This window comes from Oryzias latipes, chromosome 1 (genome assembly GCF_002234675.1).
Source record: "Oryzias latipes chromosome 1, ASM223467v1".
NCBI classification, from domain to species: Eukaryota; Metazoa; Chordata; class Actinopteri; order Beloniformes; family Adrianichthyidae; genus Oryzias; species Oryzias latipes.
The window spans coordinates 53,882-68,250 of record NC_019859.2 but is presented as its reverse complement, the minus strand read 5'-3'; the positions used below and the strand labels follow the sequence as shown (position 1 = coordinate 68,250).

Sequence of the window (14,369 nt, the reverse complement as noted above, 5' to 3'; positions counted from 1 at the left end):
TAACCAACATAGACTTCTCCAATCCAACACTCCAAATTCTCCTCTCAGACTCTCCAACTTCTCCACTCAGACTCCCACACTGACAGCTGTATCTGGTTCTCTTTTAAGTGGTAAGCCCCTCCTCCTGGGCGTTGCTCTCCATCAGTCCAAAGAGAAAACAGGGAGAAGTGTTTGCATTGTTCAACAACATAAATAAACATACAGAAATAAACAGTTTCATTCAACTAAACATTCTGTGTCGTGTACAGAAAAATAACAATAATCATCAATAAAAATAAATACAAACAGTGACCGATGCGTCACATGACCCAGGGTGTCCATGACCACTTCCGGGTTACCGGGTTACTTCCGGGTAAACAAACCAACGTTAATGTTGGCGTCGTGTGTGCCTCGTGTTAATGTATGCATGGGGATGGTGAGTCGGCAACCTAGTGTGCACCCAGGGCTACCTGCAGAGGGATAGGGACGGAATGAAAAGGGTAAGCTGATGTAAATGACGTGTTACCGGGTCCGAGCGTGCGCGTCTATGCGCACGTGTGTATGTGTGCGAGCGTGTGTGCATGCGTGTGCGCCTGCAGCGGCAGCTGACGGTTCTACACCGTCACACTATAAGGCCTTACATGGACTGGCCCCGTCCTATATTAAGGACCTCATAGTCATTCCACTTCCTCCAGCATTCCACTTATCCAACTGTCTTTTTCCTTCATGGATGCTGACAACAAAGCCACAGTGCCCCCCCCCCCCCCCACACACACACACACACAGGAGAGCATAAGGAGATGGGGGGGTCCTCATCTCTGGCCTCACGTCTGCATTAGCCATATGTTGACATGCTAACTGTCCGTCACCTAATAGCATCTCGGAGCAAACTCACGGCAAACATTACTTCTGCCTCGACACAAAGTTAATGCAGTGGCAACCTGGGGGTTAGCCCCCCCTATACTGTAGAGGTTTTTAAGAAGAGGCTCAAGACCCACCTTTTTAATTTCGCTTTTAGTTGATTTTAACTGCTAATTTATCCTATTAGTTTTAGTATAGGCTAATTTATGTAATTTATTTCATTTTATGCATTATATTCTCAATTTTATGTTTTTATATTCATCTTGTGTTTTTAATTTTAGGATCTTATCATAATTTTAGCCCCAGTGTTTCTTGTGGGGATCTTTACCTCCAGGGCTTGCCGGCTTGGTTGGTGGTTGTTGCTGCAGTTGTTGCCCTTTCTGGGGCGGCTGGAGTTTAACTTTGCAGCTTCATGGTTGTGAAGTGGACCCCGTTGTTGTCCCAGTCTGGGGGGGCACTTTGGCGATGCTCCAATGACTAGGCTGGCTCCTGGTATGAAGAGATTCCCAAATATTGTTATCTCACAGCAGAGCCAAGCCTTATTTGTTTGTTTGTGTATTTATTTATTTACAGTTACATAGTCATTATTCTTTGTACGTGGGGGCGATGGGTCACATGTTTTAACGGAGGGGAGGGGGAAGGGTGGGTTGGGTTTTTACTGTAATATTGTGTGTTTTCTGTTTTAATGTCAAAGCGCTTCGAGCTGCGCAAATGAATGAAAAGCGCCATTTTATAAACAAAGTTTGATATAGCCGCAAAGACTTATGGGAAGTGTGAAATCTTGTGTGTTGAATCCTTCACCATCACTGAGAGAGCTATAAAGGGAGAAGTGAGGTTCATGTTTGTGTGTTCATAATAAATGAGTTTTAATGCTGGAAAGGAGGTGGAGCATCTATTTCTCTGTCTACTCTCTCTCTGAGACTGTTTGAGGGTTTTTTGACCATGTACATGTTAATGTTCAAGTTCATATAAGAATAAGAAAGTAAGTGGATTTTATGTTTGTTGTTTTATTTTTATTTTTGTGGATGTTAATAAAGCAAGGAAACGACTGCAAGTGGATGACATCCTTTTTTCCCCCCATTTCTTTCGCACACTTCCACCATTTTGTTTGTTATGCTTTTCTTTTGTGGAGAACATGCGTCAGCCACACGCTCCCGCCCTGATAGGTTTATTGGAAACCTACATTTAAGTCAAAAAAAGACCTGCTTCCATGATTTTTCTACTGGAAAAGAACATTTGAAACTGTGAACTTTTTCTGAAGATTACTAGAGGCGAAAGAACTTTTCAAGAAAAGTCAGTGTGGACAACTGGCTTCTGTGGATCATATAAAGTAGAAGCTAAAAGGTAAAACTTTGAGCTTATGGGAAATATGGAAAAAGATTTTAATGAGCCACCTTGTGGAAAGAGAGAACCGAAGATGACCGAAAAGGCTGTTGAAGAAAAAATTTACCGGTTAACTCAATCTCGTAGAGCTAAATTGGGACATTTAACATGCCAAGCCAACAAGATTGAACAGTTAATGGAAGAAGATGCAAATATGAGCATAGTGAAGCAGAAGTTGCGTATAAACTTGCAGGACTCCCTAGGAGAATTTCGTAAGATGAATGATGCTTTAACACGTCTTCTGAGCAAAGAAGAGCTGGAAAAGGATCAAAGTTCATGGTTTGAGCCTAAACTACAGCATGTTCGTGAGTTTATGCAGCGAGTGGAGGAATGGGTGCAGACAGCAGAGGATCAAGCTAAAGAATGTGATGCAGACGTGCACCCAACAGACAGCATATCACTGGCATCAGTCGCTGAAAGCTATAGGAGCAGGCAACGTGCATCAACTGTTGGGAGCAAAGTTTCCACTGCATCTTCTGCACGCCTCAAGGCTGAAGTGGAAAGAGCTGCATTACAAGCTAAAGCTGCGGCTCTTAAGCAAAAGCAAGACATTGAACGTCAAGAAGCTGAATTGAAAGCTAAAAGAGAAGCTTTAGATATACAAACTGCCATCGCTGCCGCTGATGCTAAACTCAAGGTTTTGAAAAGTTATGAAAATGAACACTTGTCGCATGTAAGTGATCAAGGAGGAACCACTAACGAGTCTGAATTTTTGCCATTACATGAGAGGCAAAGCACAGTCAATGACATGAGAAAAAGACAATGTGAGATCAGACCACCACAACCAAGGTTTGTCCCTTTTTACCAGCCAAGTGAAGATCATGTCACTGACGATCATGCAGTTGAAACGCTCTGCAGCATTATGGCGCGACAGAACAACATTACAGAGCTAATGGTCAAGCAGCAAAGAATGATTTCATTAACTCCATTAGACATCCCAACTTTCAGCGGTGATCCACTAGACTACAACTCATTTATAAGAGCATTTGAGCATGGTGTTGAATCCCGCGCAGAAAGCTTCAAGGATCGTCTCTACTACTTGGAACAGTTCACTGAAGGACGGCCCAAGGAGTTGATTAAAAGCTACCTTCATATGAAACCAGAAGGAGGATACCAAAGGGCTAAACAGCTATTGAAGGAGCATTTTGGAAATGACTACAAAATTGCTGCAGCCTACATGAACAAAGTATTGGACTGGTCACCCATCAAGCCAGAGGATGCAGAGGCTTTAAATGCATTTTCACTCTTCCTGACAGCCTGCTGTAACACCATGACAGAAGTGAGCTACATGGAAAAGTTGGACAATGTTGCAAATTTAAAAGCCATTGTAGCAAAGCTTCCATTCAAGCTGTGGGAAAAATGGAGAAATGTTGTGTGGAGCATACAAGAAGAATGTGAAAGACGAGTAAAATTTAAGGACTTGTCTGAGTTTATCAGTAAGCAGGCCAAAGTTGCTCTTCATCCAGTCTTTGGTGAAATAAGGGACAGCATTGCAACTAAAACGTCTTCATTTAAACAATGTGATCAAAAAGGGCCAAGAAAAGGCATAGCTAGGAAGTCATTCATCACAAGTGCTGTTCAGTTGGATAAACGAAGACAAGATGCAGAAACTGTTAAACACTCAGCTGCAACCACTTCAGCAACCTCGCCGTGTCTCTTTTGCAATGGTGAGCATGAAGTAGCGACCTGTGACATGTTAAAAGGCAAATCACACAAAGAAAAACTGGACTATTTGAAGAATGAAGGACTTTGTTTCAGCTGCCTCAAGCATGGTCACCTGAGTAAATTCTGCAAAAATAAAATGAGCTGTGAGGTATGTTCTTTTAAACACCCCACACTCCTGCACATTAAGAAAAAGGACTCAGTTTCTGGTGCAGAAAGGAGGACAGATAACAATGATGGTCAAACAGTATTGAGCGCATTTGTGCGTGCTCAGTCTGACCAGCCGGATCTCACTGGGGCCGGAGAGGATGATTGTACGCTTGCAATAATTCCAGTTCGAGTCAAATCAAAGACAGGAAACACAATGGTGCAGACCTATGCCTTTCTGGATCCAGGAAGCTCGGCTACATTTTGCACGGAGTCGCTAATGAACGACTTAAAGGTTAACGGACGAAAGACAGATATGCTACTGAGAACCATAAGTGAAGAAAAACCTGTGGCTACTTACGTCGTGTCCGATTTACAGGTCAGCAGTTTGTCAAGTGATGAGTTTATTGATCTCCCACATGCTTTCACTCATAAGACAATACCTGTGGGAAAGGAAAACATTCCACTACAGAAGGACCTTGAAAGGTGGCCCTACCTTAAAGACATAAAACTGCCTCATATTGAAGCTAACATTGGATTGCTTATTGGAGCAAATGCACCAAAGGCCATGGAGCCATGGGAGGCTGTGAGCAGCGTTGGTAATGGACCATACGCAGTGAGAACCAAACTTGGTTGGACAATAAATGGGCCTTTGACAGAAAGCTGCAGCTACTACGACAATAGAAAACCTATGAAAGCTGTAGCAAACAGGATTTCAGCAGCAAATTTGGAACATTGGTGGCTGCAACAGTTTCGGATGGATTTCCCAGAAGGAGGAAAACACGAGGAAGTGGAAATGTCCAGAGAAGATCACCAGTTTATGGACCTAGTAACAGACTCTGCTAAGCTGGTAGAGGGCCAGTATGTTGTCTGTTTGCCAAAAAAGAACAAGATGCTCAGCATGCCAAACAATCAAACAATGGATGATTGCCTCAAGTCTGTTCCCACAGAAGAGGAGGCTATATCAATGTGCCAAGATCTTAGAAGAATCTGTACCAACGGAGGCTTCCGTCTCAACAAGTGGGTGAGTAACTGCCGCAGAGTCCTGGACTCCATTCCAAAATCTGAGTTATCAAAGGAGATGAAAACCTTGGATCTCGATCGAGATGAGCTTCCAATGGAGAGAGCCCTTGGTCTCAATTGGAGTGTAGAGTCTGACACATTTAAATTTAAAATCACCATCAGAGGCCGCCCATTCACAAGAAGGGGTCTGCTCTCAGTTATTGGCTCAGTTTATGACCCATTAGGCATACTGGCACCAGTTGTGTTGCCAGCCAAGCTTATGTTGCAAGATTTGTGCAGATTGAAGATTGGGTGGGATGATAAATTACCGGATGACATCAAGGACAGATGGTTGGGCTGGTTAGCCAGTCTTCCTGCTTTACCTTCCTCCTACCTTTCTACCTCCCCAGATGCATGAAGCCTAAAGATTTTGGAAAGTGTGCATTTGCGCAATTACACCACTTCGCAGATGCAAGTGAGGATGCGTACGGATCAGTCAGCTATCTCCTGATGCGGAGCATGACTAACAAGCCACACTGTGCGTTTATGCTGGGCAAGTCCCGAGTGGCACCTCTGAGGGCACCAACCATTCCAAGGATGGAGTTGACAGCGGCCACAGTGGCGGTAAAAATGGATGCCGTTCTGAGAAGAGAGCTGCAACTGGACCTCACACAATCAGTGTTCTGGACTGATAGTACAGTTGTCCTAAAGTATCTACACAATGAGACAACACGTTACCGGACGTTCGTGGCAAACAGAGTTTCAGCCATTCTGCAAGTATCGGATGTTAGACAATGGAGACACGTCGGCACTGACAAGAACCCAGCAGACACCGCCTCTAGAGGGCAAAGGGTGAGGGATTTCATGAAAAATCAAAATTGGGTGTCAGGGCCAGATTTCCTTTGCACGCCTGTTGAGTGTTGGCCAAAGATGCCATCAAGTGATGCAGAAACAGCTGCAGATGATCCAGAGATCAAAAGAGTTGCAGTGAACATGATGAGTGCTGAAGAAAATTTAGTTCCGTTCAAAAAACTGATCGGCTACTTCTCATCATGGTATAAGTTGAAACGAACTGTAGCATGGTTCTTGAAGCTTAAAACTTTGCTTCAAAGTCTCTGCCAAAAACGCAAAGACCTGCATGTGGCCTGTGAGGAAGCTGGGCATGACAGTGGTCACCAGTGGGTCCAAAGTCAATTGGAAAACTTTAAAAGAAAGTACAAAGGTGCACCAATTTCGGTGAAAGAACTTGACATGGCAGAGACTGGGCATGGAGGGTGCAACCACATGCTTTCAGAGTTACGTCAGAAGTATTGGATCACAAGTGCCAATACAGCCATCAGAACAATCTGCAGAAAGTGTGTCACCTGTCGCAGATTACATGGAAAAGTAGGAAAGCAACTAATGGCTGATTTACCACAAGACCGTGTCTTACCAGACCATCCGACCTTTACCTTTACCAGAATAGGTGTGGATTATTTCGGACCTTTTGATGTCCGACGTGGAAGATGCCTTGTAAAGAGATACAGAGTTTTATTTACGTGTCTGGCTGTGCGTGCAGTGCATATTGAACTTGCCTCAACTCTGGACACAGATTCCTGCATAAATGCCTTACGACGCTTTTTAGCACGACGAGGACAGGTTAAAGAGATACGCTCAGATAATGGGAGAAATTTCACTGGCGCCAACCGTGAGCTGAAGGCGGCCATTGCTGATTGGAATACTTCTGAGTTTCACCATCTGTTCCATCAACATGGCATTAAATGGATTTTCAACCCTCCTGCTGCTTCACATCATGGTGGAATATGGGAGCGGCTTATCAGGTCAGTAAGGAAGGTGCTGAACTCCATTGTCAAGGAACAGATCATGGATGAAGAGGGCCTTCACACAGTCTTGTGTGAGGCGGAGTCTATTATAAACAGTAGACCTATAACAATAGCATCCAGCGACCCGAATGACTTGGAGGCGCTTACTCCTAATCATTTGTTGCTTTTGAAAAAGAAACCAAACATGCCACCTGGACTTTTCAACAAAGAGGACCTGTATGCACGGCGTAGATGGAGGCAGGTGCAGTATATCGCTGACCTATTTTGGAAGAGATGGATCAAGGAATATCTTCCTCAACTTCAGGAGCGTCAGCGGTGGGCCACAGCTTCCAGGAACTTTGCAGAAGGAGACGTGGTTCTTCTTGCAGATGACTCTGCACCAAGAAACTCTTGGATTATGGGAAAAATCATTGAAGTGATTCCTGACAACAAGGGTTTTGTTCGCAGAGTGAGGATAAAGACAAAGACTAGCATCCTGGACAGACCCATTACAAAGCTCTGTCTTCTGGAGTCTGAATGAGCCAGTAATAAAGACTGAATGTTAGTTAAGACCCAAGTCTCGGATCTTTTCTCCTCACACTTGCTGAAGACGGGCTGGCTGTAGATTGATTGTTAAAGTCTGAACAATTTATAAGATCAGTGATGATGATTCTTGTTTTGTGATTTAACAAAGAAATATTATAATTGTTTTAAATCGTTTGCACTGTTAAAACAATTAGGGGCCGGAATGTAAGTGCCATATGTGAGGTCACAAGATTTATGTTAATTTCAATTGGTGGAGTTTAAACCTGAACTTAGTTTTAGTTATGAAAGTAGAAAATGTTTGATCTCAGTTATATTTTTTGCTGCGTTTTATTTAAGATTATTTGAATAATATATCGGTTGTGGATATATTAGAAGATTTTTGTTATGTGCAGAGAAATAGGATCCTGTACCTTTAAGAACGTAGCGCACTCGACATGAGAGAGGCGGGGGAGTTTGGTGTGTCGGTAGTTGCAGGAGACAGAGTGAGGAGCGCGACGGTCCTCTTTTGACCATGTACATGTTAATGTTCAAGTTCATATAAGAATAAGAAAGTAAGTGGATTTTATGTTTGTTGTTTTATTTTTATTTTTGTGGATGTTAATAAAGCAAGGAAACGACTGCAAGTGGATGACATCCTTTTTTCCCCCCATTTCTTTCGCACACTTCCACCATTTTGTTTGTTTTGCTTTTTTTTGTGGAGAACATGCGTCAGCCACACGCTCCCGCCCTGATAGGTTTATTGGAAACCTACAGAGGGCGTGTGGAGTATGGCACAAGGACAGTCAACACAGCTAGTTCATTAGTAGCTCAGCTCTCATTTCCCCGCTACGAATGACAAAGCAGCCGGATCGTTACAATGCATATGGGGGGGAAAAAAAAAAAAAAAAGTACCGAAACCGTACAGAAGTGACCTGAACCGAAACTGCCGTACCGAAATGGTTCGGTACAACTACGTGTATCGTTACACCCCTAAATAGTTTCTCAGGACTGTGCAGATCCGAATTTTTCCATTCAACAGCCGCCTCCGTTAGCTCACACACCGTCCCAGAGCCGCTCCTCTGCTCGGAGACACAGTTCTCCCGGGAGACCCGGTTCTCTAGAGTCCTCCAGCTCGCTCATACAGAGCAGCCGGAAGGACTGCGGTCTGAAACCTCCTCCGGAGTGCACACCATAACAAAGAAACCCCCCTACCCGCAAACACGAAGCTACGAGTCCGCCTGTTCACGCTCCAAAGCCTTTCTTGGAGCGCCACATTGTCTATGCATGACGCATGAACCAGCGTAGTAGTGACCCACAATAGGAATAAATTGTTTATATGCACAACAATCGGATCAACAATCTTAAAAGGAAATTTTGATCTGAATGAGTTTGATCGGGGCAGAGTATTCCGAACGGTGTCTTAACAAGACACATTTTTATTCTGATCAGGTGTTTATTCCGGTTACTTTTGTCCATGTAACTGCAGTTATTGTGTCCACTACTTTGTGTTTAAGACTGTTGTGTATGTAAGGAGCCCCCACCCCCCCCTTTGCTTATTTCTCCTGTCCAAAAAACGGAAACTCATAGCTATTAAGCTGGAAGTTTAAGCCCTTATCTGCTTTAGCCAGTTTTCTGATATTGCAATTATCTTGGAAGGTTTGTTGAATTGGTGCAAGTTTTCGTATAATATAATAATAACATATAATATAATATAATAGCTTGGTGATTTGCATAGAATATTCTGCTGTTAAAATGTATGATTGAGAGTTCATGATTAGGATCTGTAAATGACTACGGTAGCTCTCCACAAAGTTAAAGTTAAATTTGCGGCAAGAACAGGTTCTGGCAGCCTCGTGACCCAGAAAGGGACAAAACGGGTTTAGACGATGAGCTTTTTGACCTGCTGTTTCTGAAGGAAATTACATTTCAGATTTTTGAAATATTTTTGTATTTCTTTGTATTAGAATTTGCATTCTAGTTGTTTCGAGGAGATTTTTGAATCGTCACAGCTGTTTTCTAAGTTTAGCAGTTACATTTTAAAAACAATCTTTTTAGTTCAGCTGTGTCATTATTCACTATTCCAAGCATCAGACTGACAATCCCTGCCATTAACTGTAAAGAAACAATCTATCACATATGGGGATCCTGAAATTCAGAATCAAAAATTTGACAGAACCAATTTTTACCAATGCTAACCCATGTTGAACTATATCAGACATTTCAGAACAACCTCCCAACCACTGGAGCTGTATCGGTCTAACACACATTGAAGGAGTGAAATTCTGTCATTTGGACCACTAAGCTGGTGGCATGTGCTGCGGAACAAACTAAGATGTGTGAGTGGTCCGAGTTTCAACATGTCCAAAGCTTTTTGGACGTGCCCCTTTTCATGCTCAACCCCCTGTGGTGATGTAACTGGCGCAGCAGCAGTTGGATTTTCAAACTGTTGGAAGTTCAAATCTGTAAGACAAGTGAAAATGGCAGACGCCAGCATTAGTGTGGACTCTTCGGTGCTTGGCAACTCTTCATCGTTTCTCAGAAAAGTTATCCTCACAGGTAAGGCCACACAACAGCAGCAGGTAGGAGAAGCTTCTGTGGTTTTGCTTTGCCACAATCTGGATTAAGGTTAGCTGGTAAAGCTAGGTGTTAACCAGCGTTATCATGGAAACAATCTTTTTGAAAAATTTGATGGCAGATTGATAAATTGATGGATTGATCTCAACTCGTCAAACAATTGATCAGCTGTTGAAGTTCAGTCTAGTTGGTGTATGAGCAGAGATTAGACTGAGCCTCAAACAAAGCCTTACAGTGCTGCTGATCAGGTGAACTGGATTTAAGTCATTCTGTGCAAGAATTTGATCTCAGAACAGAAAATGTTTGTAGTTCAATCCTGGATGAGGCCAACTGCTGGTTCACCTGTGAGTTTGTGTTCATTTATGTGTGTTTATGTGTAAAATAGGTTTAAAACAGACTTGGGTTACACTTGATGTGTTTTTGTGTTGGACCTTACAGTCAAGTTGTGAACTGGTACCTTATAAATAAACTTATTTAACATGAATTAAGTCTAAGTGTTTGTTTGTAGCAAACATACTTCTGTTCCCGAAATGTCCAGAAACCACAACTGAACAGGAAAAGTCGTTTTATTTCCTCCTTTCAACCAAATACAGATCAAAATGTTTCATTTTACCATTTAATATTTGGATTTACAGTGGGGCAAAAACATATTTAGTCAGCCACCAATTGTGCAAGATTGTGAGAATGTCCTATGGTCAGATGATACCAAAATAGAACTTTTTGGTTGGGACTCTCCTCGTTGTGTTTGGAGGAGATGGAAAGCTGAGTAGCATCCAAAAATCACAATTTCTACTGTAAAGCATGGGGGTAGATCCGTGTGAAGGAAGGAATGAATGGAGCTATGTATGGTCAGATTTGGAGTGAAAACCTCCCGACATCAGCATTGAAGATGAAACATGGCTGGGTCTTTCAGCAGGACAACAATCCCGAACACACGTTGCCCGGGTAACGAAGGAGTGGCTTCATTAGAAGCATTTCAAGGTCCTGGAGTGGTCTAGCCAGACTCCAGATCTCAACCCCATAGAGGGAGTTGAAATGACAGCCATAAAACATCACTGCTCTAGAGGAGATCTGCATGGAGGAATGGACCAAAATACCAGCAACAGTTTGTGAAAACCATGAAAAGACTTCGAAAACATTTGACTGCTGTCATTGTCAACAAAGGGCATATAACAAAGTATTGAGTTGAACTTATGTTATTGACCAAATACTTATTTTCAACCATAATTTACAAATAAATTCTTTAACCCTTGTGCTATCTTAGGGTCCAGATGACCCCCCCCCCCCTTCCATTGAGGTGTTCCCCCTACCATGACAAAGGTGGATAAAGGTGGAAAGATTTCATGTAATCCATGGACACCAGTGAAGATCACAAATCATTGAAGAAAAAAGGTTAAGAGCACTGTCTAGTGGGTCTAGATGACCCACATCCCAACGTTAAAGTGCCTAGGATAGAACAAGGGTTACAAACCAGACAATGTGATTTTCTGAATTTTTTGTTCTCTCATTTTGTTTCTCATAGTTGAGGTTTATCTATTCTGGAAATTATAGACCTCTCTCATCTTTTTAAGTTGGAAAACTTGAACAATTGGTGGCTGATGAAATACGTTTTGTCCCACTGTACAATAATGAGAGTTTGAATAGTGATTCTATTTAAAAGTTAAAGAGCAGGATGTTCAAAATAAACCAGGCTAAAACCTGTAAAAATGATTAACAATCCTTATCATTCTCTGTCAGATCACTTTCTTTGCCAAAGTCAGGGAGGTTTTTTCTTACCTCTAAAGCTGCACTTGCTTCACTCTGGGTGCCCCCCAGGCCTCTTTCAGGAGCTTTTTCTCTGAATAGCTTCACAAATCCACAAACCCTATCTTTGCTGCTCCCCCCATAAAACATCTTTCTGTTTAACCTGAAACTCACCTTCCTCACTCCCCATACTGCCTCTCCACAGTCCCCCCACCCCCCACCGATTAACTGTAAGTCTCTTCTACCTCAAAAATCCTTCCAGAGTAGCAAAAATAGTAATGAGAGGTAAAATAATTTCCTTTTCATGTACCAAAAAAAAAGGACAGCTACGTCTGAATTAGAAAAATAGGTAACCTTGATGATGCTTATGCTTACGGACAAGAACATATTCTGAAAGACGTTAATACATTTAAACTTGAATTAACCCTCCTTGTTATGTTGCGGGTCAAATTGAACCGTTTTAAAGTTTGAACATTTAGAAAAAAATAGTTAAAAGTATTTTTTTCAGCATGAAACTTCTTCTGCTTGCCTTAATTAGTGTAATCAACATATATTATAAATTTGCTTCATCTCATATATTTGCAAACCCCCCCCCCCCCTGCATGTTTCTATCACATAGATACTGTTTGGCTCAATTTGACCCAGCAGTCAAACTGCAGGTGCAAGGGTGTTCTTATTATTAATAGTATTCCTTTGTTTGCAGCTGTGAGACATATTTCACCCCAGTCACACACATACACACACACACACACACACACACACACACACACACACACGCACGCACACACCCACACACACAGGTGCATAGGTGTTATGATTTTTGACAGGAACCATTTATGTTCTCACAGGAAAATTCAACCCAAATTCAGTGGACACTCAACAGGGGAGGGGCTAAAACATACAAAACATTCTCTGCATGGGAGTCCTTCCAACATTACACAGGCAGACCTTTACAAAATGAGCAGCAGAAGCAGAACGATGACAGTCCAGGAGGCTCTGGAAGTCATCACTGATCATGATCAGAAGACTTTCTTGAGCTAAATTCTGATTCTAATGATTCTGATTTTGAACCAGATGAGGGAATTTCTATTCCTGTTCCTCCAAGCAAGACATTCATATCAAAGAATGATGAAGTACATTGGTCTTCATCCCCAAATATGCGTCAGACAAACCTGTCTGCATAAAACACAATAAAGACAGTGCCAGGGCCCACTAGGATGGCAGTGACCCATGTGACATTGTCAATTCAATCTAATTAAATTCAATTCTATTTTATTTGTGTAGCCCAAGTTCAAAACATCAGTTGTCTCGATGGGCTTCGTATCGGTAATTGAAAAAGTAAAACATAAAATCAAAAGGATCATGAATACATAGAATTCATTAGGAAAATCTTCCCCCAGGACGGATAGGCGATTTGCCAGAACTCATAGAGAAGAATTAATTTATCTAACTCTAAAACTATGTATTTAAAGTCCAGCAGACGAGCTTCATCCAGATGGAATTGGGGGGACGGCAGGGGGCACGAGTTGAGCCGGAGACAGGATCCAGGTCAAGACAAGCATGAATTCTACTCAGATTTCTGGGATCTCTTGGCAATATTTTTTTTTCATATAATGGTTATATTTATTAAAGATAACCACTCACTACCAGCTAATATGAAGTGTGGGTTCTATTTGACTAGGATTTATAATTTAAGGCTCACATATCACAGGCCTGTAAAACTACATTTTTTCATCTGCACTCCAACAGGTCTCCAGTAGAATTTTTGGAACTGCACCATCTGTTTCTTCTAGGTTTTACATTCCTAACAAAGGTGGGACTTGACTTAAACTGTTTCCTGTCCCTGCAGCCTTTCAACTGATCAACTGGAGAGAACCCAAACGCTCTGCAGCAGCCTTCGGCCTGTCCCTGTTGGTTCTCATCTCAGTAGCAACATTGTCAGTCATCAGTGTGCTGTCCTATCTGGTGCTGGCCTGCCTCTGTGTCACTATCACCTTTAGGTGGGTGCAAGGCCAGACAAGTTTATTTGTATAGCACAATTCGTACACAAAGTAATTCAAAGTGCTTCACAAAACAGCAAAATGCATTAAAATCACAATATATAACAGTGCAAAGATTAAAAACATACATAATTGACTTTAAAAGGAAAGATAAAAGAAAATGAACAGAGGTGAGGATAAGGACCCTTCAGTTATAAACACGGCTAAACAGGAATGTTCTGAGTCTGGATTTGAACCTTAACACAGTAGAGGTCTGTCTCACAGCCTCAGGGAGACTGTTCCAGCTTTTAGCTACATAAGACTGAAACGCTGATTCCCCGTGTTTAGTCCTGACTCTGGGCCCCCGCAGGAGGCCGGCCCCTGAGGTCCTCAGAGTCCCAGATGGTTCATACGGCGCTAACATGTCAGAGATGTACTTTAAGGCCATGGAGAGACTTGGAAACAAGCAGAGCTGCTTGAAAGTTGTTTCTTTGAGCTACAGGAAGCCAGTTTAGAGACCTGGTGTGATGCTAATTCCTGGTTCTAGTCAGGACTCAAGCAGCAGCGTTCTGGATGTACTGAAGCTGTTTTACAGCTGGTTTGGAGAGGCCAGTGAACAGGCCGTTACAGTGATCTAACCTACTGGACACAAATGGAGGAATAAGTATCTCCAGGTCTGGCTTTGACATTATTTTTTTGATTTTGGGAGTGT

General features: G+C 42.3%; 1 protein-coding gene across 1 annotated transcript in view; it reads left to right on the top strand.

Moving 5' to 3' along the window:
• Window positions 1-9,746: 9,746 nt before the first annotated feature.
• LOC110014915 (reticulon-3-like) overlaps window positions 9,747-14,369 on the top strand; it is a 33,131-nt gene continuing 28,508 nt past the window's right edge. The window contains exons 1-2 of the mRNA XM_020702194.2: window positions 9,747-9,917; window positions 13,528-13,678. Coding sequence (XP_020557853.1) covers window positions 9,839-9,917; window positions 13,528-13,678 — 230 coding nt within the window. The 5' untranslated portion in view covers window positions 9,747-9,838. The remainder of the gene's footprint in view (window positions 9,918-13,527; window positions 13,679-14,369) is intronic.